Here is a 27,198-nt window from a genome sequence, read left to right on the forward strand (position 1 = left end):
TTCCAATGAAACACAATACTACACACAAATAAAGTACCAACCCTAACGATTAATTTTATTTTCTTGTTTAATGTAAAATGAAAAAAAAAAATAAAAGGCCCGCGCCCACCTAAAATACCAGCCAGGTATTGTTTATGAGGCTTTATTATTTGGGACATGTGTAAAGGCTTATTAAAAAGGAGGATGTAAAAGGAGTAAATAGTTATACTGAAAACTCTAGGGCTTGGAACACACGCAGCGATTAATTTTAAGTAGTTGAAATAGGCCTATTTTATATGCACTTTTATGAGCTTACAAATATTCTGTGTACCGCCGGTTTGAAAGAGCCGAGAGCCTAAAACCTTTAGAATTAGAGCTTTTCAAAATATAAATAATAATCTGTGGGTTCTATCACCATCTGACAAAAAGGATATATTCCTATCAATGTTTTATAATCTTTCTTAATGTTTACAATTTATTTTTATTTTGCGATTATTTTAATTCGCCCCTTGGAAGCGTCTTTAAGGAAAAGCAATAATGAATCTGGTCTCTATTTAAATGACTTCGTGCCCCGCGTTGTGAATGGTAGGCCGGCCAAACTGGGTGATGTCCCCTACCAGGTAAATTCTCATGAGGATGGTTTCAGTGAGTTTAAGTAATTCCTTTTGGTTAATTCACACACTAATATGCATAAACTTTGGTTTTGTGCGCTCGAGTGATTTCAAATCGACTCAAAACCTACTCCACTCAAATTGTAGCATTGAAATGTGAGATTTATATCATATCGATCACTGATGACGGTGGATTCTTTATGCTAATACGCCGTGGCTAGTGGCTACCACCCTGCCGGCAAAGACGTGCCGCCAAGAAATTTAGCATTCCGGTGTTTTACATCTCTGACATGAAATATCAATACGTTTACTTCATGTCGTGACGTTGTGGTTTGCGAAGGATATAAATAAGTTTTTTTTTTCATTTCAATATATTTTAAAATAAATCTTAATTATTTTAAATGGCGCCAAAAGGTGTAAAATTTGAATGGAACCAAAACCGCCACTTTGCTACGATCATGACGATTTGTTTTTTTTGTACTCAGATAGCGTTCAAGAAGTTGGCTAGAAGAGGCCACATGTACTTCACTTTCTGCGGAGGAGTAATCATCTCTCCAACCAAATTACTATCGGCAGCTTATTGCTTTACCACCCACCAGAATATTTGCTTCATAATCTTTGACATCTTGGCGTATGATTTTTTATTATTTTTAAAACGATTTCCTAAGGACATAGGAAATAAACTGTTCAAGTTGCATTCCTTAATTCCATCGTTTTCCTTTATATATCGTAAACCGACTTTTTATTTTATTTGAAATTGTTTAAATTCTACTTAGTACCATTTACATTAATTTTATTAATATTTAAATAATACCGCTACAGCGAAAACAGAGGATCATTAAAGCTGTCGCTCTGGCGGACCTTAATTTTACTACGCAAGAAAATCGAGCCAGGTGGTATCATAGATTCTACCATATTCCTATACACTTCCTGAAGCATCAGGGGCCACCACCCCTGACGCTTGCGAGCTTCTTTTTTTGACGGCTGATTTACCCTGCTCTCTGAGTCCAAGGCTGTGGGTTCGATTCCCTCAACTGGAAAATGTTTGTGTGATGAACATTAATGTTTTTCAGTGTCAGGGTGTTTATTTGTTTACTATTATAAATATTTACGTACATTAATCATACAAATATTCATCAGCTAGCCAGTGGCGTGCATAGAGGGTATGCACAGGGTATGCAGATGATATAAAATGAAAAAAAATCTCACGTATGACTTATAAAAAACTTAAGGATAGGCATTGTAAGAGTTATAGAAAGCCTAACCTAAAGTATTTATAACTAGTTCTGGAGACATTCTTCATTTTATATCATCTGCTTACCCTGTGCATACCCTCTATGCACGCCACTGCAGCTAGCTATGCTTACTTTGGGACTAAGTAGATGGCGATATGTGTATTGTCGTCCTATATTTAGTATTCTTCTATTCTCTTTAACTGATATAAAATGCAACCACTTATCTTCTCTTCTCTTCTATTTGCACAGTATATAAAGCGTAAACGCGGTCCAAGTTTTACGTTACGCGGGTGTGTTTAATTTCGCTTTTGATAATGCGCTTAGAATTACCTACCGATGTAACCTCTTGTATACTTATTCAGAATAATAATTCGATCGATAATAATTCTCAACAGCAAGACTTCCTTGAAAGATAAGTACGCTGTGGCTGGCAACTTAAGAAACCTCGGTTACCGCAGCCAAAACGATTCCGATGAACAAGGGCAATGGCGGACTTTGAAGAACGTGGTTTATCCAAGGTCATACATATATCCAAAAGATAACATAGCTATTTTGGTAAATATTTCTAAGATCATCATCAATGAGTTCCGATTAGAGTAATTCGAGTCTTCACAGCGACAGATCAAAATACAATTTAATTTAATTTTTTCAGTGGACTCACAAGCCTTTTATCTACAATAGTTTCGTTGACTTCATTCCCATCGCTAAAAAGGGTAAAGACTACGTTGAAGAATGTCTAGTGTCAGGTTTTGGGCGGATTTCCAAAAAGGTAAGCTCTTACTGTCTGTATCTATCTTTATCTTCACTAATGATGTAGCCGAGAGTTGTTTTTTTTTGAACACACATTTTTGTGAAACTACCACTTAAATTGGAAATATCTTGCATTTGCGAGCTTAATTCTTGGGGAAGATTATACATACGCCTTTGGCTATTGGTCGGTGCAGCGGTAGGTCGTTAAATGAAATTTTAAGAATTAGCTTAGCAAAAGTTTCACTCGGACGAAGTCGCGAGGAACCGCTAGTGAAACTATAAATATGAACATATACAACCGGTTTAAAAAAAGGCTAACCCTTCAAGAACCTTCAGTAGGTAATAATATTTAAATAGCTAAGTTTAAAGCATCAATACATACTACACAACATATATAGGTAACTAGCTGTACCCTGCCACGCTTCGCTGTGGAACATTGTGATTGAATACTTAGTTGAGAAAAATATATATATATATATATAGACTAACAAAATTACATTTTCCTAAATTATCTTATTATTTAACAAATAAGTATGATTATTTTTTATGAAAGCTTTTAATCTTTTTGCCATATTTAGTATTGGTATTACATGCACCGGTATTTTATACATTAGTATTTGTATACTATGCATCTAAAATCTCTTGGATGCAGTATACATTTCTGCCAAATTTTCTCAAAATTCTTAAAGTGACTGAGCCGAACATATTTAGCAAACAAACAGACAAAATGAACCATTTTCGTATTTATAACATTAATATGTAATTTTAGGAGCTGTCTGAAAAACTTCTAGTGGCATATCTGCAACTAATTCCTTATAGGGCATGCATCATAAAGTATGCAGGAAGAAATATGCGCAATTTTATCTGCACTTCCGACCTAGTGACTTACGTTAGCAAGGTAAGGTTTTGTACAAACATGTGGTATTTTCCGTGTACTATAATAGCCTCACTAGCTCAACGGTTTAAAGCCTTCTCATCAATCTTTAAACAAACCTCACACATTGGACAGAAGTAATCGGAAGAATTCGTTTGGGCAGCGTTCGGGAAACACCTGGACATATTTTCGTCCAAAATACGAGGCCCTGAGCCTGAAGACTAAATTCTTCGAATAGTGCGTGTAGCCAGTTATGGCTCCGAAACGTGGTCGCTGATTTTGGGTTTCATAAGAATGCTCAGATTCACTCAGCGCGGCGATGGATAGAGCTATATTTAAATAAATAAATAAATAAATAAAAAATAAAGAGCTTTGCTCTTAGTATCAAATCAGCAATGGCTAAATCGGAAGAATACCGGTTCTTCGGTTATAGCTCAATGCGACGCAAAGCTGAAGTGGCAATTAACGGTGCTTATGGGTCGGAGAAATGATGGACGTTGGGGTCCTGCAATGGCGATCTCGAATCGGTAAACACAGCGATTATAGACCACCGACGAGTTGGACAGATGACATTTAACGGATCGCAGGAAGCAGCTGGACCCAAGCGACACAAGCAATGGTATATGGCTCCCTACAAAAGCCTCATGTCCAGCAGTCTATTTGATGATGAATATGATGGTGGAACGGAAGAAACATAATAATTATCGCTGAAGTTATCACAGAAGCACAGTCGCTTCTATTAAAAAAAACTTCCGGTTACAAATAATCATATTTTTCATGATTACAGGGTGACTATGGTGGCCCCCTCGTATGCTATAACACGGGCGATCCCAACGAAGTTGAAGGAAAGGGCATACTGGTAGGGATTGTCAGTGGACATGAACCAGGCGTTGGCTCCTTCTTTACAAGGGTCTCAGAATTCTACCCTTACATCAAGAGGAACCACTGTTCTATAAAAGGGCTAGATATTAGATTCTTCAGTTTAATCATGACAATACATACAAAATGTTTGCTATTTTTATATAGTTTTATTTATTCACCAAGAAATCTTAATAAGAAGACGCTAGAAATGCCATTTAGCACTTTAGCTATGGAAAATACTTGTCGACGACCGACGGCTCCCTGCGATCGTACCACTAAAAGTTTGGAGTGGATATATTACGAACTGGGAGTCATACATTTCTTTTCCCGGTGTACTTTCAAAAGGGTGATAGCCCGGACTGCTTAGGTCCCAGGGTCTCTTGAACAGATGAGTTTCGGTTGGGTAATTTCTCGGGAGTCTTCGAACAGTGAGTGTTGCCAGTGATCAGACCTATGGCTCTGACAGTGGTCGCTAACTATGGGCATCATAAGAAGGTTCATGGTGCAGAGAGCTATGCTTGAACCGACACACGCTCGCACCGGTAAACGCAGCATTGGTAGCAACACAGCAGACCCCCGACGAGCCACTACACTCAAACGGCACAATACCTTGGTATGGAACTCCCTACAAAACACTTGGAGCAAAGAATACCACTCAAAAAACATATTCTATCTTCACCATATTTGTGAAAGTTGATATAGAAACATAAAAAAGCTATCCTTTTGTGTTTAGCCTCTACAAAGAGGATACAAACACATCGTGGGATACATACACTGTTTATATTATCATTTTAAAAACCGTGGATTCATAAAAATTCCGTCATATCTGACAATATAATTTTTTTTGATCGATGTTTTGTAATCTTTCTTCATGTTTACATTTTATTTATATTTTACTTTTATTTTGATAAATCTTTTAGACGTGTCTGTTAGTAAAAGTGATAATGAATCGGACCTCCATTTGAATGACTTTGTGCCACGTGTTGTCAATGGCAGGCCAGCCAAACTGGGTGATGTACCATATCAGGTAAATGTTTCATCTGTGTTCAAGCAAAGGATTCATTTTTTGAAAGCTTAAATGGCCTAAAACCAGTGCCAAAATATAACTTTCGTTGTGAGGCGCGTAATAAAATGAGTTAGTAGTAACTATCTCATTGGCATAATAATATGTATGGCCTCTGCTTTCTGCTTTGTTGGTTTAGTGGTGAGCATGTACGACTGCGGACCACGAGGTCCTTGGTAGGACCACCGTGACGAGCCAATGAATAGTACCTATTGGGTTTCTCTATTAAGAAATTCTTAGCTCCTTAAGCTTTCGGTACTGTGCCTGGCGAAAGTTCCAGGTGGCAACACAATAATCACATAGGTATTATTACACATAAAAAAAACTTGCTCATAAAAATGAAAAATAGGTAATAGATATTATATAGAGCAAAATTAAAGGGTTAAGTTTAGTTAAGTGACTTAAAGACTTTCTCAACTTAAAGACTCAAGTCAACACACTTAACTTTTGTATCATCTTCATATAAAATGAAAAATGTACGTTAACGTAAATGTGGCGTTTAAACTTACAATACAGTTGTATATGTTGTACTCAGATAGCATTTAAGATGTTGGTCAAAAGGACACGCATATACGCCACGTTCTGCGGGGGCGTGATCACCTCTCCAACTAAACTGCTTTCAGCAGCTCATTGCTTCACGCGGGATCAGAATGTTTGTTTTAAAATGTGTGGCATAGGCGTGTAAGTTTTTTATTTTATTAACCACTTGCTAATGTTTATTTTTTTCTTTCTGTAATGTTTCAACAAATCAAGCTCAAAATTGAACCGATCTAATTGGATGAATATTTTTCTCTTTCGAAGAAAAACAAATTCATTGCTATATTTTAGGCAAGAGTATACATATTTGGTTATGCAGTGTTTGAGAAGCTCCATCACATTTTCTCGGTCATAATCCATTTTTGGCAGAAGATCAAAATCTTACAGTTGCGAGTAATGTCTAAGTTTCGCAACATGATCACTAACTAATTATCTATGTATAAGTCGCAAAAGAAACCTCAAAATAGCTTATATAGCTTAAAGTATTATATATGTAACAATTGCTTGGATCATTTAACTAATAACTAATGTGTCTTTCTGTATACCATTATAATTGTACTTGTTTCTTTGTGCCCAATAAAGTATTATATTCTATTCTATTCTATATCTGCGTGATCAAGTTCTATCTAACGAGATAGATCAACGTGTTGCAAAGCTAGAATGGCAGTGGCCAGGCCACATAGCAAGGTAGGTTCGAGGCATGTTGAGATCCCAAGGTGCAAGTGGCGACCCTGATCTGGTGAATAGCGTTTCAAGATTGACTCACTACATCAATAGAGTCATAGGAAGTCAAGTCCAAGGAAACAACTTCCAAACGTCTTATTTGTTCCTCAGTTAAAGTTTGAAAAATATTTAAATGATAAGATCTGATGGAATGGTTCCGTCCCGTGATTGGGGCTAACTCTAGTCTACTAAGTAGTTAAGTAGAAAGTATTCCTGGGATAAAAAGAAGCCTATGTTACTTTAATCTCCGTCCTTTCAGCTAACACTATGAAGCTTAAACAATCTGGTCGATTGGTTCTTCTAGATAGAGCTTTAAGAAATGACAGACAAACAACCGAACACTTTCGCATTCATAATATTTGAACCTACCGATCTCTTTCAGAAAGAAGAATTCCTTGGTGAATAAGTACGCCGTGGCTGGCAACCTAAGAAACCGCGGTTACCGCAGTCAAATTGATTCCGATGAAGAAGGTCAATGGCGGACTTTGAAGGACGTTGTGTATCCAAGGACTTATAGATTTCCAAGAGATGACATAGCTATTTTGGTGAATATTATAAAATAAATGCATTCATCATCAGCCGTTTAATATTGGCAATGACTTCCTCTCTTATGGGACTTATGACTATAGCTCAGACAACATACTGTAATTCTTATTTAACGATTATTTATAAGTTATTTACAACGTATTTCTGTCAGACCTATGTCATTCCGGCCATAAAACTAAAATCTTTTTCCTCCCTCTATCTCCGTAGTGCACAAAAGTGTAAAGTCTCAAATTAAGTATTAGTTGACACAGATAGATACAGATATAGTTATACTACCTCAGTTATACTGTAATAATTATATTATTAGATTTCATTGCAAATTTTGGACCCCCGGGGCTCGTTAATAGTATGATTTCCACTTGACCGGTTTAGTTATTATTTTAATTTTAATTACTAATAGATACACTATTACAGTGGACTCACAGGCCTTTTATCTACAATAGTTACGTTGATTTCATACCGATTGCTTCGATAAATACCGACTACATCGGAGAATGTCTGGTGTCTGGTTTTGGGCGGATTTCCGGAAAGGTAACGATAAAACATATTCTCCTTCTTGAGTCTCCTTTCTAATTTGTTTTCGTTAATATATATATAAAGAGTGTAATTATATGATTAAAATAAATAATTACCTACTCTACAAATGATATTTTATACAGATATTTTTTCAGGCAACGTCAGATAAACTTCTTCTCGCAAATTTAAAACTCATATCTGCAAGGAATTGCAACTATATGCATAGAAGAAATATGCGATTATTTGTTTGCACTTCTAGCGCTTTAACTGACGTTGGAAAGGTAAGAACTTTTTTAATAGTACAACTACTAAAGTTGATGGCAATTTGAAATTGGAAATACGGGGTTGGTCGTTGTACATAATGCGTCTTGGCGTTTGCACGATGATAAGATTAAGCAATCACACTGATTGTTGCTGATATTCAAGAAAATTTTACACCACCATCTTGTCGATGAGCGAGGGCGGACAGGTGGTGTCTTATCCAAAGGTTGCGTAGCAAAGATCGCTACTAAGCGATAAGGCCGTCTTTTGTATTCTATTTCTATTGTTTTTTTTTATTTTCCTAACTTCATAGTGGTGTACAAATAAAGAGTTAAAAAATAGTAATAAAATTTCAAAGACTTAAGTAAAATAAGACCAACTTAAGTTCGCATCGTAAGTTTTAAATAAAAATTTGGTAGACTAGGAATTACGATTACGATGGATGGATTGGAATAAGTTGAATTTTTAAGGACGACTCTATTTAAGGTAGGGACATGTCATTACTTTATGTAAGAGAAGAATCTCACCGAGATTTGATATTTTTCTTTTTCATTTATAGCTCTACAATAACTTCTAGAGCCATAAATAGCCAAAAATACCTAGTTAGCATAATAAGTATGATTGCTGTTAAGGGCATTTTTTTATTGGATAAATAGTACCTAATAATATTAATGCGGACGGACGGCAGGTGACATATTCAAATAAATTAAATTAATCATTAATAAAACTCGAATATTTTCATCATCAGCAAATTAAACAATTTTTACATGTGTACAATTTCTTCTTAAGTCTTCCGACTAATCCCGAATGAACAAAAAACTGTCCTGTACCTACCTAATATACGTTCTAATCGTATTTTACGCTGCATCGGTCTGTCTCGGATCTGTGAGGCATCATGAAGTATCTTAACTGATATAAGCATAAGCGTCGAATTTAAATCCTCTGTTTTTTATAAATTAAATCATATATAGCGCTTTTTATTGCAGGGTGATTCTGGTGGACCTCTTGTTTGCGCTAACACGGGCGATCCCAATGAAGTGGGAGGAAAAGGCATACTAGTTGGCGTCGTCAGTGGACATCGATACCGCGTTGGCTCATTCTTTACAAGAGTTTCAGCCTACTACTCGTACATTGAGAGAAACCGATGTTCTGTAAACCAATTAGAGCTAAGATTCTTCAGTTTAATCTTTACAATACAAGCAAACTTTTTGCTATTTTGAATTAGTTTTATTTACTACTAGCTGGTGGAAAGTGGTGATAGACCAGTGGGTACGACTTCGACACTCTCGGGGGCGGTTTCAAATCCTAGTTCAATCCACTTAAAATATTACTTGCTCCAACGATGACGGAAAACATAGTTACGAAACCAGAATACCTGAGAGTCCTCCATAATGTTTTCAAAGGAGTGTGAAGTCCATCAATCTGCACTGGGCCAGCGTGGTGGATTATGGCCTTAACCCCTTCCCATTGTGTCAGGAGACCCGTGGCTTGTTGTAGGCCGGTATTGGGTTGATATGATGACAATAATGTTGATGATAATAATAGTAAATATTAATAATAAATAATAAATAAATATAATACGACATTACATCGCCATCCAGCCCCAAAGTAAGCGCAGTGTTTTGAATACTAAGATAGCTGATGAATATTTTTATGAATATAATACCCATAAATACTTATAATATGCAGAAAAACACCCATGACTGCTAGGTGATTAGGTCCCTGACTGCTTTCGGCCACGGTGGTAAACCTCTAGAGAGATTTTCCAACTATGCGGCAGATACTATAGTGTACAAGTTAGTGCGCAACATTCTGATGATTCTATAAGAAGTATCCAATGCTTTCATTAAGGTGATCTCAATGTTGCTAGACGTATAGCATATGGCACTTATGATGCGTGCATAGAAGTTTTTACCCTTTATTCGGCCCTAGACAGATTCATTGTCGTGAGATGAAGGTGGTAATAAAACCATAAGGTAGCCAAAAGCGTTGGGGACTTTCTACTATAATAGCAACTTAGAATTTTGTATTTGAATTACTTTAAGATTAGTTTTTTATGTCATAACTTGATGCCCCCAAAGATAAGATCTATAATTTTGAAACATGAGATTTACAATATTGAAATAATACTGCTTCAAGCCAAGGCAGTAATAAATGAACGATTGTAGCTTTCACATCACATAAACAGTAGTTCATCCTTACTTATATTATAAACGCGAAAGTGTGTTTGTTTGTTTGTCTTTGATTAACCCCCAAACTAAGCCACAAATCAATTAGATTTTTGGTACTGAGAGTAACAAAGGCTACTTTTTATCGCTGGCAAAGAAACGGTTCCCACGGGTTTTCCACGTTATAAGCGCGGACAATAGCTGGTGCCGAAGAAATAAGAAATACCTGACTTTGAAAAAAAAACATTTATTGAATTGGGAAAACTTCAAAAGGCCCAACTTTTGGTTGTAACGATCGAATAAGTTCTACCAGCGCATCTTGGTACTTGGTTGGTGGCTTTTGCGACCACGAACTTGAGCAACTGGAAACCTATTCTCTATTTCAATGGGCATTAAATTTACCATCATACAACTGTCAAACTCCTATTAACATTCGGTACCCTCAATCGCTACAAGGGACAATAGACACTGAATGTCAGTTGGCGACTAATGTTGCAGAATACGAGTTTGTTGTTATTTTATAGGGTCCTAAATAGATATAGATACACCACAGCCTCTTCTAGAAGTACATACTCCTTAAAACGTAATACCAAGTAGGGCGATACAAGAAAAAAGCAACTGAAGATTAATATTTGTTTTAGAACTATCATCAGTTATCCAAGCGTGAAACGGGCCAACACGGTTATGCAAAGAAGGAAGGTCTATGTTAATGAGCGATAATACTCCAACTAAGAGCCCGAGGTTATCGTCTTCTGCTGGATCGCCGGTGCCGTGGCATATTAGACCACCGCCTTCTATTTCCTGCAAAAGACACATACTTCTATTATTTTACACGCCCTTAACTGCAATCCCACCAAATTTTCAGTAATGATGAAATCTAAGATGTAAACAAGCTTGCAAGCTCTTGATATTTTCCTTCGCCGTTTAAGCAGGTGATATCTTAATTGTTTGAAACACACATAACTTAGAAAAGTTAGAGTTGCGTGCTGGGATCCGAACTCGTCCCTCCGAAAGTAAAGTCGATCTCCTACCCACTGGGCTATCGCCGCTCCTAATAATACAGATTAATTAAGTTCATTTCAGTGTCTCAGGTTGTTTATCCTAGCTCTAAAGAATAGGTCCCTTATTAGAAAAATGTAGGCCTAACAACAAGGTGCCATGCTCGAAGGGGATTTAAAAGCTTCCCATCATATGCTGAGGGCCACCTACTCGAATTCCAATGTCGCCCTCGGTATCTTTTCGGAGATCCCCGTAACTTACCGTAGATGAAGACATCGAGACATCATAATCCGTGCAATAATATAATAGGCAACTTCTAAGTAATTGCCGTTCACAATTTCTTCTACTAGTCAAGTGGAAGTTGGCTGCGTATAGGTATCGGTCCCTTGACCAACTCTACAAATAGACATTTGAAACAATCTGTTTAATCACCAGCTTATAACCTCGAAAATATCATAACCTATGGCTTTTTCTTAATCAACAAATCTTGACAAGGAATAGGATTATACTTATATAGGTAAAAATAAATAAAAATAAATAAATAAATAAATATACTACGACAATACACACATCGCGATCTAGTCCCAAAGTAAGCGTAGCTTGTGTTATGGGTACTAGGATAACTGATGAATATTTATTATTAATAATATACATAAATACTTATAATATATAGATAAACACTCAGACACTGAAAAACATTCATGTTGATCACACAAATATTGTCCAGTTGTGGGAATCGAACCCACAGCCTTGGACTCAGCAAGCAGGGTCGCTGCCCACTGCGCCAATCGGCTATCAAATATCTCAATAGGTGTATAAAAATTACGCTCCGGTAATTTACTATTTGCAATTCACTTGTCATTATTATACAAAATAACATTTCTATATCAAAATGTCTGTATTCTCAAGTGTCCGCGAAAATTGTACCTAAATTTACAAACTAAGATTTTCGTGATTAATAAACATTTCTTATATTAGTTCAACGGGTACATACCACGATAGTATTATGGGATCTATTTTTTAATCCCTTAATATTATTGTGGTAAACGGGTACGCGTTTAACTACTTTAAGAAATGCAAAGATTACATATTAATACGGAGATTCCACTACTTAAACGCCAATTAATAATGGAAACGCCATGATGACGTGAAAGGTTTGGACTACTAAAAGTGGATACTTTTAATAGCCCAGCATTGTTCTACTTGCTCTCTCAACCGTGAGAGCTTGCAGCGCTGCAGGCTACCATTGAACCTCAGTCCAAATGACGCCATGGAAATAGTAAGCATTACTTTGATCAAACGATAAACAAATTAATATGTCTATCTACTGTCTTATCCCCAATCACTAACCTAACCTAACTATCGTCTAAATGGGCAGTTGACAATAGCTGAACTAGTGTATTTTGTAGGGTTACACACTATCTCCAAAGTACTGTCTGAGGCGACCCTGTGACTCGTTTGATGTCATCTCTAGATACACTTACAAACACTACCAGCGTTGCGTTTATAGAGTCGCCACTCTAGCACTTAAAAAATCCTTAAGTAATAAATAACTTTTTTTTTCTGATTTTACACAGATTAGCCAATGTCAGGTGTATATATGTTTAATAAAAGTTAGGGAAGCTTAAAATATAAAATATCAAAAGAAATTGACTGACGAAAAGGGCGGGAAACTTCGCACATGGCGGACGCGGGCCCAATACATTTCACCAAATCTAACCGAAAACACGCCCCGAAAAGGACTGGTGCTGCCTATACTGCCGTAGCAGTACCAGTACCGTTCCCACAGCAGCTAGCCGCCTATATATCCAAGGTCTGTAAAATATTATATTGTAAATTTTAAAGTCTAAACTCACCCATACAAACAGCCAACCACTACAAAATGCACAATACCAACAACACCAATCCTCTACAAACGAGTTCACAAGAAATTTAAAGAAAAATCCATAAATGACTAACTAAATAACTTTTCCATAAATAACTTATCTCCATATATACTTATATATACCTTTGTAGTTTTCACCGCAGTACCTACACATACGCCATCGAAATCTTGATCCAATGTAGCGTATGGTATTTTGTTGACAAATTGGTTGAATATCCATGACTTATCTACTTTCTGTAAAGATAATAAATAACTCCTTCATCATTATCAACGTATTATTTCAGGTCCGGTTTATTGCAGGTGCGGTTTAGGCTGTAATCCACCACGCCGCGCTGGTCAGTTGACTCAGTGGGCTGGTGCGGATTGCGGATAAACCCGTGAAATCAATGTACATCTCACATGTAATATAATATAGAGAACAACGAGACAGCATCATACAAAAAAAAAAAACTATTTGACAGCCGATTGACGCAGTGGGCAGCGACCCTGCTTTCTGAGTCCAAGGCCGTGGGTTCGATTCCCACATTTGGAAAATGTTTGTATGTTATAAGTATTTATGTATATTATTCATAAAAAATAAACATCAGTCATCGTAGTACCCATAACACAAGTTAAGCTTACTTTGGGGCTAGATGGCGATGTGTGTATTGTCGTAGTATATTTATTTATTTGTTGTAATTACCACAATCGCCAAGTCATATGCTGGGAACCTATATAGCCTTTGCGAGTAGAGGTGGGCAATCATCCGCCATTGCTGGACGTCATCGAACATTGGCTGTTGCTCTTGGACGTGTAGAATGCCTGCCACGATTCTTATATGGTCAAAATTAAGTTTTCTCCTGTAAATAAATAAAATAAATAAAAGTCCTGTTATGTAAACTATATGACGATTATTAGTATATCAAACAATAGTTAATATTAAATGGTAAATAGTGTGTTTTATGGACACCGATGCGTTCTTAGGAGATCTCGGAGCCTCTCATCATGTGCCAAGGCCGGCCACCGATGGGGTTTTAGTGAGTAGAAATCCAAAATAGCCAAATTCTCTCCCCCAAGAATTCGGGTATCTTGTAATCAGGAGATTTCTCCCCCCGTCAACAAAAAAAGGTATCTATGTTTTTATTTGAAAGGGTAAATTTTCGAAACGTCTGAACCTATTTTGAGGGCTAGAAATTATATAGGCACTTCATTACGTACAGTGTTGAAATGCCACTATGTTCTTCTTCTTTTATTCCTCAACAAGTTAGCCCCATTACTGCTATCTCACCCTACCCCTTACTAATACTGTAATTGTTGATGCAGTCTGAGATAGTGGGGGTAACCTGTTATGGGTATGACAATTATATAAAGCCGATAACATTAATTAGCTCCTATCTTAGCGGGACGCCTGGCGGCACATCTTTGTCGGTAGGCTGTTAAATAGCCAAGGCCGAAGCCTCTAAGCAGACAAACTTGGTTTTTAAATCTTAAAAACCTCAGAAACATTGGATAGAATAAGTCGTTACTTTTCGGAAATCCATGATATATTATCAAAATTAAGCTTAATGACTTAACAATTATTCATTGTAAAATCAACATCTCCTGAGGATTCTCCGGTTTCGGAGCGAAACGTGCGTAGAGGGTATTGCCGAAGATCTGTTTGGTGTGGAGTATAAGGATTGAAGAAATTATAAATTACACCACACAGATTCTCCTGCTTTTTGCGGAGTATAGCAAATTAAGCTTAATTTTGATAATAATACCTCAGAAACAGTATACTACATTGCTTGGGCTCATTAGGATGATTTACAATGAGTATAGCTGAAGTGTTAAATAAATGATAAGCTCCATAGTGGACCAAAATCTAGCTCAAGTCGGAGATCCGTCTAATATTTGTTTTATTCCTGTAGTTTGGTTCCTGTAGAGCCGGCCCACTACAGGGCACAGGTCCCCCACGGCATGAGAAGGGATAAGGTCGTAGTCCAACACATTGGCAAAGTTCGGATTAGTAGACTTCACCTTTGGGAACATAAAGGAGAACTCGTAGATATGCAGGTTTCCTCACGATGTTTTCATTCACTGTAAAGTAACAAACCTCTTTTTATTGGTAAGGAAACAATGCGCTGACGTAAGTACTCTCTCGTGTGTTATAATACTCCCAGCGCAGAAGGCTCGATACCAAAGCGTCCACTTGTTATGTAAACGGAATATAAATACCTGTAATATTGTATAATATCATAATATTATTATGATCTAGAAGTACGATACAATGGTCTAAGAGCAAGTTTGATAAATAGGTATTTCAATAAACTATTGCTGACGCGAGGAAGGATGACAAGTTGAGAGTCCTCAACTTGTCATCTCTTATAGCTCTTACTTATAGCTTGCAACATCCTTATCATGCAATTAACAGCCGATTGGCGCGAGGACAGTGACCCGGCTTTCTGAGTTTAAGGCTTTGGGTTCGATTCCCACCACTGGAAAATATTTGTATGATGAACATGATGGCAGAGATCACTTTTAGTGATAAGGTCGCCTTTTGCTTTTAATTTTTTTTAAGTATATTTGTAATTTCTCCTTTACTACGCAATAAAGATGTTTTAATAAAAATGAAAGTTTTTTAGAGTCGGGGTGTATATTATAAGTATTTATGTATATTATTTAAAAATATTCATCAGTCATCTTAGTATCCATAACGCAAACTACGCTTGCTTTGGGGCTTGGTGGCGATGTGTGTAGTCGTAATATACATAAATATATATATAATATACATAAATATTCAGAATATACATATAAACACCCAGGCACATCATTCATGCTCATCACATCACACAAACATTTTTATTTTTCCAGTAGTGGGAATCGAGCCCACGGTCTTTGACTCAGAAATCACGGTCGCCGCAAACTGTGCCTATCGGCCGGTATGAATATAGATTTTATAAATGCAAATGCTAACATACATACATCTATATATATAACATACATATATTATACATCCACAGGTTATATCTACTGTTTAATGTGAAGGATACTTACATGATGTCTCAGTTCTCCAAGCTTTACTTCGCGATTGGTAAAAGTATCTTTTAGTATGTTTATGGAACGCTGTAATGTTAAAAAAAAAAATTTGAATTATTAATTGGCCTTTTAACGTCCCACTCGTCAACAGAGAGGGTTTCAGAGCAAAGACCCCCCACGATGCTCCAATGCAGGTTGTCAGGCATGTGAGTGATGGGTAGTATAACCTGGGATAGATGGGTAAACGGTTTCTCCAAAGCATGGAGGAGGGATAACCGCTACGTTTTATTTAAATTCGAAATTCAAATTCAAAATTCCTTTATTCATGTAAGCCTATCACAAGCACTTATGAAGCATACATATATGTTTACATAATTGTAAACATATATGTATGAACGTAAACATATATGTATGAATGCTACGAGGGTTCCAAACGCGCCCTGGTCTAAGAAGAGTCCACAAGAAACTTAGCTGAGTTTTTTTTTTGTTATCACCACCCCTCAGTATATTAATATTAAGCTATGAAGTTGAGTTAGTAAGTAAGTTAATAGCTATGAAGCGTTTAAGTAATCCTTAACATTATATAATAGTTATAAGCAATGGAACACATATACGAGTAAGTACAAACCTACTGTGTAACTGCTATGTATTCTTTCTGTGAACTCTACGCAAATAAAATAATACATAATTGTACGAATACCTTAAAGATACGTAAGAACAATAAATACCTTTCCAATTGTGGCATTTGTGTTAGCTGTAACTAAAAACGATAGGCTTAAAATAACAATCGGCAAGAAAATCGTACTGATAAACAACTTCAAAACGAACTCTCCAATTTTCCGAATTAAAATATGAACGAATAAAGAAATATGCACTCCAATACGAATTTATGAGTGGCTTTTAACACGTAAGAACGTATTAGATCTTTGAAATTTATGTGCTTTATGTGCTTTGTATCCTAAGAATTGTAAATCATAGCAGATTCGGATATAATATTGGCATTCCAAACTGCGATTCTTTTACACAAAATTGTTGCTACCATAAAAAGTTTATAAAAGCTATCTTGATTAATTGATGATAGAAGTCAACAGAAGTGATCGGACACTTCAGTACTATATTCTAGATTCTCTCTGAGTTAACAAGAAGTTTTAACTGGATTCTTCATTGTTCCAAACTAACTGGACTTCTCAAATAGAGGAGGTCTTTAATTCGATCCATATAATTAATATGGAGGACGGAACTCCATAGCAGACAATCAATGCGATAGTTTTGAGTTAATTATTAGTATCCGCTGCGCTCGAACCAATGGAGATCAATATACCAACCATGATGTTAAAGCTGCAAAAAAGTTTTAAAGCAGATGAGCTGGAAAATGATTGTGTGATGAACATTCATGTTTTTCAGTGTTTGGGTGTTAATGTTTATATATTAAGTATTTATGTATATCTATCTATCTATCTATATATACTTAAAAGAAGGGAAAGTGTGTGGGTATGTCCCGTATAGGCTTCGAAACCTCTGGACCGATTTTAATGAAACTTTCAGGGAATCTCCGGATTGACCTGGCGAACAATCCTGTAAAGTTTGGTGACGTTCGGAGCTCTTCTATTTTTGAACTGTCAAACTGTCAAATACAGCTGTTATTTACAATGATGATATTCTATTGTTGGGTTTACATGGGTGTAGAAATTATCTTCACCCGCTCGAGAAGAGAATAGAAGAGAATGAATACGGAGAGAAATAAATGATTTAATATATTATGAGACTTAAATTAAAAATTTAAATAGGCTAGATTTAGCTTTATTTTAAATAAAGCTAAATCTAGCCCGGCGAAGCGGGCTGGGTACGCTAGTTATTTATAAAAATATTCATCAGTCATCTTAGTACCCATAACACACCTGATGGTTAAAGGAAACCCATCGACTAAGTACAGAGCAACACTTCACAGGGTATGCGAGTAGTCACGTCCAGCCAAGTGCCACCCTGAGTTCGTCAGGCGTAATTACTTAATTATTTTTATTAAGTAATTATTTTTTTCTTGTCAAGTTTCTATATTGTGAGCTAAGTGAATGTTCAGCTTATTACATGTTTTCACAACGTTTGCTAATAATTTCAAAATTCTTATAAGTACAAATACCTTGTTCCTAAATCTTTAGAAGACATATTTTATAATCAATTTCGACAAATCTGCCTGTTTGCGGACTCTACCAATTGTTCAACTCTTAGGAAAAGCAGAGGCAACGAAAATTAGCAAGTTGCTAAAATGATAGTTTTTTACAATTTTAAGCCAAGTATAACCTAGGTATTAAATAAATATATAAAAAAAAAATTACCTAGGTGTCTGGATTTAAATAACATAAAAGCATAACCGATTGCTTTCGATTTGAACTATTTTTTATATTGGATAGAAATGTCCATTATACGCAATGAATTTCCGGAAGTCCACGTTATGCACTGAAGCTAAAATCCGCGACTCCAGAACGCATACCTTATTGCGAGACTTCGCAATTTGGCGTTGTGAAGTCAATATCTCTTGATGATATAGTGAGTTTGACGGTTTTTGGGAAAATACGAGTATTTCCAGCACATTAAGGTCAATTTGTTTTTGTTTTATTAAGACATACCTATCTAATCTTATGTTTTTATATTTTTTTTTCTCTTTTGTATGATATATAACCATAGTAGGTATGTGGTTAAAGTTATGTAGTATTAGTATATAAGTATATTTATGTTTAACCAAGTTGAGCTTGATTAGTTGAGTCAAAAATATACAGACAGAGCTCGTCTAGGGAAGTACTACAGCCATTAGTATTTCTGCAGCAAATCATAGCTGTGCTTGATGGCTGTCTGATTTGAGCATTTTGTAAGCCTTTTATAACCTTCCCAACCCTAAAATCTTTATTTAAGCAAGTTTAATTAATTAACAAACTTAACCTTACAATAAAAATAATAAATAGCCAGCAGTTCGACGTGCCAGATTTCATAACAACCAAAACCATGAATCACAATCGGTTAATCGAACGTGTATACGTTTGAGAGCTACTGGAATTGTTGTACTGGTTTTACTCGGACTGGTCTTTGGCTGTTTGAATAGCAGACCAACTGCGACCATCCAGTATGGAGCACGCGTTCGCGCTCGTCGTTTTATCACGTGAGTGTTTATTGTCTATCTTATATTCATACAAATAAGGTCGGAAATACAATTAAAGTAACCGTTAAATACCGTTTCAACATTTTCCATTGAACCGTGATACAATTCAATTCTTACTACGAGCTAGTCCTGTTGTGATACTTTCACCTATTGTTTGGATGCAATGATACGTGTGTGATTTGGACAAATATGGCTGCTAACTGCTTAGGTACTTATAAAGTAAATTCAAACAAGTTTTGCGTAGTTATTTTGACAAAAACAAACGCGAAGATTCGGTTTTTCACCTCTTGTTTGACTTATTTAAAACAACGGCTAACGTTTATCCAAAAAGGCAATAGTCGAATGTAGCTTTTGAGTAGATAGAGACGATGCCTTTTAGTAAGAAAGTAAGAGTTTAAGTAAATATTTCTTGCTTTGCACTTTATGAGCCTTAGTTCAAACATCTCAGCTTTAGAACCCTCACTTATTAAAATTATCATTAACACCTTAATCATGTCTCTTAGCCGAGTGCTCTTAACATGATTTTAATTTTAGACTGGAAATTAGTAAATGGAGTTCAGTTTCATATAAACCTAACCTTTAAAATTGACAACTCTAATATAGCTATACTTCTTTGTAATGTCGCATGAAATCACATTTACACGTCGTTGTGTTTAAAGGTATGATTGAGTTGTTGTTCTACTACTATCTTAGACCATCACCTTTTTTCTGTTGCCCTAGTAATCAGTGACCCTATTTGACCCCTAAGTATAAGCAGCTAATGTTATGGCTGTCACTCCGTAATTTTTTATGACAACTTTTTACAGTTATTTAAGTATAGTAGCATATCACTGGAAGAAATTTAAGAATAAAAGTATCGGTTTAGTACTCACTTTTAGCCTCGTATGATCTAATTAATGCCCTTCAAATTATGTGTTTTATGCAATTAAATAAAATACATATATCTAGCTTAGGTAGCGGTTATAGCCCAGTGGGTAGGAGCTTAACTTCACTTTCGAGGGTACAAGTTCGAATCCCAGCACACAGAACACATTGAAGAAATACGAGTACTTTATTTTACACAATCATCAAAATATACATACAATAAAGAATAAACCAAATAAAAGAATCAAATAATTGTAGGCATGCAAAGGAGGCCATATTGCTGCAAGCATTCTCTTACAGGCAACCTCTGCTAGTATTGCTTTAGCTTTGATAATGTATACACAACATACCGACCTAATATAATCGATTTAATTTGAAATATTAAAAATAATTAACTTTTGCTGTTAAATTGCTTATTTCCGGCATAATGCAACAACTATTTGTAATAGGTACCAAATTCTCATTACAGGTGTATTGTTGGCTAACGCTGGTGTAATGTTTTGACAAGTGATTTATGGTTTAATATCATGGATATAGGCTGCGTTTCGGAATAATAACATATATTCAACAGATACACCAGACATTAATATTACTTAGTTTCTCCTTAGGTACTATAAATGCGAGTGTGTTTAATCTTGATCAAGAGATAGCTTGCTTTTAAAGAAGAAGGATAACTTAATTTGAAGGGTAATTTCCTCCTGGAAAAGCACTCTAAGATCATCACAGTAGGATTCTAAGTATCCTTCGTTGCGGTTTAGATACATACGGCTTAACAGCTAAACCGAACCGATAACAGTGTGCAAAGTGATAGGTATCTTGCACCTTGGAGATTGGATCAAGGAAACTTGGAAAAGAAAAAATATTAATAAACCCGTTATTCGTTTGCGTTTGATTTGCGTATAAGTATGTGCGCATTTGAATATATATGACAAAGCAGATGTCGCATCTAATGATAGATATAAAACTATGGCCTATAAACAGAGCATGTTCGCAGGGCACAAGGTGTCGCTCTGTGTCCTACAACCATTAGGTTTAGGTTCTCACCCTCAGTGCCTGTTATAAGCATATCAATAGTACTTTCCTGGACGAGCTCTTTTCCTCCAGGTACTTGTTGCCTAGGTAATCCCGACCTTAAATGTACCTAAATACAGCTGATGAAATAATTATCTCTGCGTATCTTCTCTTCTTAAACACCGTGGTATTTGGCATTCCATATGTTTAGCATGGAACGTCTATTGATTGACGTGATGAGTATGATGATTGGTCCCCGGAAAATATCTGTGCAACAAGAGTTTTTTATCATTTTAGACCTTTTTCACTAGCCCTTGTATAAATGTCCTTTAAGGAAATTAATTTTCATGACATTGTTCATCGAATGCAAATCACTAATGTACCTATCTAACTATTATGTTTCCGGCAAATTATGCAAGTGTTTTATGTAATGAAATGTAATGCATATGCTATTAGAGTAGGAACTCCTTTTTTACCGACGCAACTTTTTTAACCCCCAACGCAAAAAACGTCGGGGTGTTTGCAGTTTTTCGTGTCTGTGCGTGCGTGTATGTGTGTGTGTGTAGGCACGTGCGTGCGTATCTATGTTTGTTGTGTTATGTTATGTTTAGAATAATGTACACTGTATTGGAAGTCAGGGCCATATTATGTCTACGTAGATATCTCTATAAATTCGGTAGGCGACGGTCTTGAAAATATCCCGTTCTCGTTAGCATAAAATGTAGTGGATTTTTAGTAGTAAGAGACAATGTTTTTCTCATTTCTTCTTTTTAATAGCTAAACCTAGATATTGCTTTCGTAGCAATATAATGTCTAGGACAGTGGCAGAAGTGTAGTTATACCATTCAAACCTACCTTACTTACCTACTTAAAATTCTTGCATTGTGATGTGTACGCAAGCCTTAACTCAACCAAGTAACGCATTTATCGATACATACAATTGAAAATACTCTTTAACACAATAGCATTAAGTGTCTTATTAGAATTTATTGTTTTTTCAACCTGGTCATTCAGGTATTTCTTGGTGATAAATACTTTATATCTATACAAGACACAACTATGATACCTGGGTTCATTTTCATTCATACAATCTCGCTGTCAGATTAGCCATGTTTTGTATAATGAAATTATGCCTACTTACACTATTAAACACTTTCACTTTTGTACCTAAGCAATAATTAAACGAGATAATAATTTTTTATTGGTTATTAGTTATAAAATACTAAAGCTGCATGTAGGTCTGCTATCTAATAAAAAACAAGGTGTCCCCTTTTTTTCCCCCTGCAATATATCTTCATGAGTTTAAGTTAAATCGCTTTAACATAAGTATCTACTTATTTACTCTTCAACAATATTTAATGAACAATGAACCAATGCCAATACCTATTCTTACTTAAAACAACATCAATCATTGAACCATCCAATACGATAATAAACGTAATTATGCGAATTATATAAATTGGCATTTATAATTGTACTGTTACAAAACCTACTAAATTCATACCTAGGGCATTTTGCATATATTAGAATTGCTATTTATCAATTATTTCCCGTTGCTTATTTCCTGATAGGTGTGTTTCCTAGAATCTTTCCTATAACCTACATTTTTTTAAATATTCAAATGGAAGATGAATGATAACTGCTTCCAAACTCCATTACCATCTGCAGGGCTTGCACGGGCAGGAAACAAAAATGCCCCGATTATATCCCCCGACAAGGTATATAATCCGATTATATCCCCCGACAAGGTATATAATTAAGGTGTCAAACTGCTAAAGAACGGGAACAGGGAATAGAAGAAGTTTACCCCCGTTTATTATTACACATATATTATTTAGATATTATTTCCACGGCTCAGCACGGCTAGCATGGGCAGGAGACAATTATACCTATCCCCGGGAAAAGAATATAAAATCCAAATAATATATGTGTATAATAAACGGATTTAATCCTCTCCTATTCCATATTCCAGTGATTTAGCAAGTGGGCACGGTGGGTGGGTGTCATGCCCGAATCCGTGATGTCATACGCAAATTAGAGCTTTAGTAACTCTTTGTTCTTAAGATTATTGATTTTGGTATTGATAACACAAAACTTACTCGTAGCAACTCATTTTTTGAAATCACAAAATACTTGTTACGCAGAGATTTTAAAAGTCAAAGCAGTACAAAATTATGTTTATATAGAATTTACGTCGTCATTTTGAATTCGGCTTAACTGTTATGGCGGATCGCCTGGTTTAACCGTTTTATTAATTTACAAAAAAAAATCAATCTCACTTAGATTTTAAATAAAAATACGTTTTATAACACATTAATCATATATCATAAAAAAATTTAGTATTTTCCCGATTCTTTGTTACTGTCATCATGCTTATTATTATATTCAATTGTAAAATGAAGGAATCGTTGCAGTCGAAATGTATACAATCGTATCCACGAGATTAATCAATGAAACGACATAACATTCCTGTCACCCATCGAGGGACTTGACCTTAGGGAGAGCAATCGCAAAAAGTGGACCTTGAAAACTCGTTTAAGTTCCGCTCCCAGTTGTGAAGATCGGCAAAGAAGAGAAAACAACGCACTGAATTGTTGCATGTATACAGATAACTTTGTAGGAAGCCTGATGCTTTAGTCTCTACTTTTTAAATATCTTTTCCTTGACTAGACTTAACTACGGATCTGAGAAAATATTATAATTAAAATTTTGGACTTCAAACTTCATGGCTAACTGAGCGGAATTTTCGAGATTAGAGATTTTAATATTTAGAATCGAATTTTAAATTTTGTAATCCTTCATTTCGCTTAGCTAAAGTAGTATTCATATATGTTATACATTACGTAGGTATATATAACGTTAAACTCATATGATATCCACTGACGAATATTTTTGAATGTTACTGAGAGGAATCCTGAGTTATTGACCAATCAAAATGCGTTCCGTCATCAGCGCATTTTATTGGTCTATGGCTCGGAATTCTCTCAGGACTCGTAGGATTATCTCAGGACTCTCCACTCCATGGAGAACTCAAGAGTCACACATTTACATATATATTTAAGTTCTCAACTATAAACACACACCACTAATCATTGGATTGAATAATTAATAATTTATATTTAATAACTTAACCGAGCATTTTCTTTTTCTTTCAGTGTTACAACTATGCCAAGGCCAAAAAACACAGCCGGAATGGTTCGCTGCAAACCTCGTCAACGATCCAAGTTTCACGCCGAAACCTATAACGGAGATATTCACAAGTGATTCACCGTTTACCTCCAAGAATCCAGCACTTTTTACACAACCTACAACCGGAACAACTTCGACATTACCACCCACTTCAAGGCCTACGCCTAACGCCCCAGAGCCTCAGAATGCTACCTCACGTCCGTTACAAAATGGGGGAGTGCAAATTCGTCAAACACCAGAAATAATGTCGCAAGTTGCAGAAAATCCACCGAATAACGATTTACCGAACTTTCTTATAGTTTTTGATCCAAGGGGACAGTTGAATCAGAATATCGAACAAGCTGCTATACCGTCTTCACCACCAACAATGACTCAAACGACAGTAGTACCAAATCGAGTAACCACTCCAACTGCCACATCCTCCACATCACAGTCAACCACTGCAGTTCCAGCCACTCAAGCAACATTACCACCCTTCCAGCCTGGCATACCACCACAAATCCTGAGTACTTTATCTGCACCTGCCTGGCCACGTGGTTCGGTGTTAGTCTATCCAATTCAGTTTCCAGGTGTTAACACTAATGTAAACTCAACTGTGTTACCAGTTACATCAACAGCTGTTCCAAGTTTACCAGCAGTTCCTCCGAACTCATTTCCACGACCTCTGAACTCAACTACTCAGTCTCTGAAATCAAGACCAGTTTTGACTGTACGCGTCAAAGCCCCAAGAGGTTCGATTACCAATATACATATAAACCCAACGACAACAGTTCGACCAACAACGACTAAACGGCGAAAGTCTACGAGAAAGACCAATAACTACGATGGATGTGTTAATTCTTGTAAAGGAAGAAAGGAACCTATCTGTAGCACCCCCACGGGAGTAAATCCCATAAATCCAAATACGTTGAAAGGTTTCCCTTCATTGTGCCATATGGCCTGCCACAATTCTTTCAGGAAAGAACGTGAGTATATTATGTAATAATTTTCATATTCTTTCAAGCCTTATTGATTCGTCAAATCTGTCTCTTTGTCGAGACTCTACCCACCGCGACTGTTCGGAACGCAACTTGTAACGACAAACCGGCAAGAAAATCAGCAGTTGCTCTTTTCTAAAAGTATCAATGACATTTTAAAATTGTTCATTAGCATTTATAGTATAAAATAAAACTAAGTGCAGATTTATCTATATGGACTAGAAGAGCCCTTATTTAAAAAAAGACAAACTTAATAATTTCTTTTAATAGATTGTTTATAAAGTACAATTTTTTTATTTTGTTTTATTATTACCATTTATAAAGTTAAAGCATTAACTCTAGAAATGGTTATTACTTGTCATTTCATTTCTTTTGATTAGGTTAAAGTACAGGTTTTACGCGCTAACTTACACTATCAAGTCCATTAAATACAGTAGGTACACTTTCTAGACTTTTAGTGGCCACTGTTACCTACCAGTATTTTCCTAAATGCCTCGTTGGTATAGTGGTTGGCGTGTTAAACTACGGAAAGTGACGTCCTGAGTCAGATTGGGTTGTTCCTGTATCTCAAAGCCTTACTTTATATGTTGACAGTTTCAAACAAATTTGAATTACTTTCAGAAGTGTACGAAAAAGTGACAGACGGACGATGCGGTAAACTGCGCACGCGCATAAGGCCTGTTGACAAGAAAAAACTCAACAGGGAAGAGCTAAACAAAGCCCAATACACCATAGTGCATAATGCCCCGGAAACTGTCGTGGAATTCTCGCCGGTAAGACAATGAGATAACGGAGAAAATTGATTGCACAAAAGTTAAAAAAAACTATCGACGGAGCAGTCATAACATCACGCATAAACTAGTCGTGTTCAAATAGACAGGAATGTTGTGTGTAATAAGTTTTTATAGCTTCTTTAATACAAAGTAATATGATTGAATAAGATATTCGTTGTTACGGAATGATAAATTGTGTTTTCTTTGTTGTGCTTGGTATATCTGTTACGGTAGCACTACAGATTGTAATAATATGATTGATGTAATTTCTGCCCACCTTTTTAACATTGTATAAGTATTTATAGTTTATTTTCTAGTATTGATCATCTTTGATCCAGAGCCCTAAGTCTGCTAAACCAATTGTATCTCAGTGGTCAATCTATGATATCATAGCACTAATAAAAAATAATAACGGTAACCAAGCGTCCAAGATAAAGGCTACTCTTAGGTACCAACTATATATAAACGTTTTTTAATATTTTTTAACAATGATCTATTGAATCCTTTTCGAAACCACTGAGACATGTCATTCCAAACTTGGGGCCCAGGAGTGCTAAATCTAGAATAGTTTAGGTCGATCGAAGTCTGATGTCGATCGAAGTCTGATGACCTTGAGATTTAACGTCGTATTTGTGATTGTAACATTTTCACTTTGACTTTTTTATTGGCTGAATTAAAGATACGCTCACGCTTCGCTGCGACAACCAATCAGGGTCATCACTTTGTCACTGTAGACTTCTGTGATAACCTGGCATAAATAACATTAAATTGGATAAGGCAGCACTTCCATAAGGGATGGGCGACAAGGGGTGTGCTAAACTATAAAAATGAAGCGATCTTATTACTGGATTTCACGCACTTAATAGCGCGTTCTGACATCCCTGGTGAAAACCACCTAAGGAGGAAAAATTTAGTAAGAAAACCATGTTGAGCATTTCTTGATAATGTAAAAATACAGGTACGTTCAGAATAGCCTTTCTTATTATGAAAGGTTCAACGTAATTTACGACAATAGAATTATCTCACGACCATCAACAGCTCAAATAGCTCAAGCCGCTTTATACTAAGCGTGACTCCAAAGTTGATGGACTATGACTTATTTATTAATATGCAGGGTTCGTGAATATCCGGGAAGTCACAATAACCTATAACTATCTGATGAAATTAATCACGAATTAAAAAAAAAATATATATATACGAATTAAAAAACGAATTAAAAAAAATTTGA

The 27,198-nt window shown here is 36.0% G+C and overlaps 3 protein-coding genes across 4 annotated transcripts; 2 read left to right on the plus strand and 1 right to left on the minus strand.

Moving 5' to 3' along the window:
* Positions 1–585: 585 nt before the first annotated feature.
* On the plus strand, positions 586–10,660 carry LOC120630129 (coagulation factor IX-like). The gene is made up of 12 exons (XM_039899280.1): positions 586–599; positions 2,221–2,380; positions 2,478–2,594; positions 3,345–3,473; positions 4,237–4,308; positions 5,176–5,337; positions 5,909–6,054; positions 7,016–7,178; positions 7,594–7,710; positions 7,851–7,976; positions 8,943–9,107; positions 10,649–10,660. Exons 1-12 carry the CDS (start codon positions 586–588, stop codon positions 10,658–10,660), a joined length of 1,383 nt encoding a protein of 460 aa, XP_039755214.1.
* On the minus strand, positions 10,574–16,035 carry LOC120630045. The gene is made up of 6 exons (XM_039899173.1): positions 16,024–16,035; positions 15,083–15,204; positions 13,691–13,847; positions 13,132–13,242; positions 11,385–11,519; positions 10,574–10,925 (listed from the first exon to the last, which is right to left on the minus strand). Exons 3-6 carry the CDS (start codon positions 13,778–13,780, stop codon positions 10,701–10,703), a joined length of 561 nt encoding a protein of 186 aa, XP_039755107.1. The 5' UTR covers positions 13,781–13,847; positions 15,083–15,204; positions 16,024–16,035; the 3' UTR covers positions 10,574–10,700.
* Positions 16,036–19,041: 3,006 nt separating this feature from the next.
* Positions 19,042–27,158, plus strand: LOC120629961 (mucin-2-like). Of its 2 annotated transcripts, none has more exons than XM_039899056.1 (3): positions 19,042–19,156; positions 24,187–25,185; positions 25,819–27,158. In XM_039899056.1, exons 1-3 carry the CDS (start codon positions 19,123–19,125, stop codon positions 25,980–25,982), a joined length of 1,197 nt encoding a protein of 398 aa, XP_039754990.1. In that variant the 5' UTR covers positions 19,042–19,122; the 3' UTR covers positions 25,983–27,158. The 2 variants fall into 2 exon arrangements, with proteins under 2 accessions (XP_039754990.1, XP_039754992.1); XM_039899058.1 differs by having other exon boundaries at positions 25,822–27,158.
* The last annotated feature ends 40 nt before the right edge of the window (positions 27,159–27,198 follow it).

Source organism: Pararge aegeria, chromosome 15 (assembly GCF_905163445.1).
Source record: "Pararge aegeria chromosome 15, ilParAegt1.1, whole genome shotgun sequence".
Lineage (NCBI taxonomy): Eukaryota > Metazoa > Arthropoda > Insecta > Lepidoptera > Nymphalidae > Pararge > Pararge aegeria.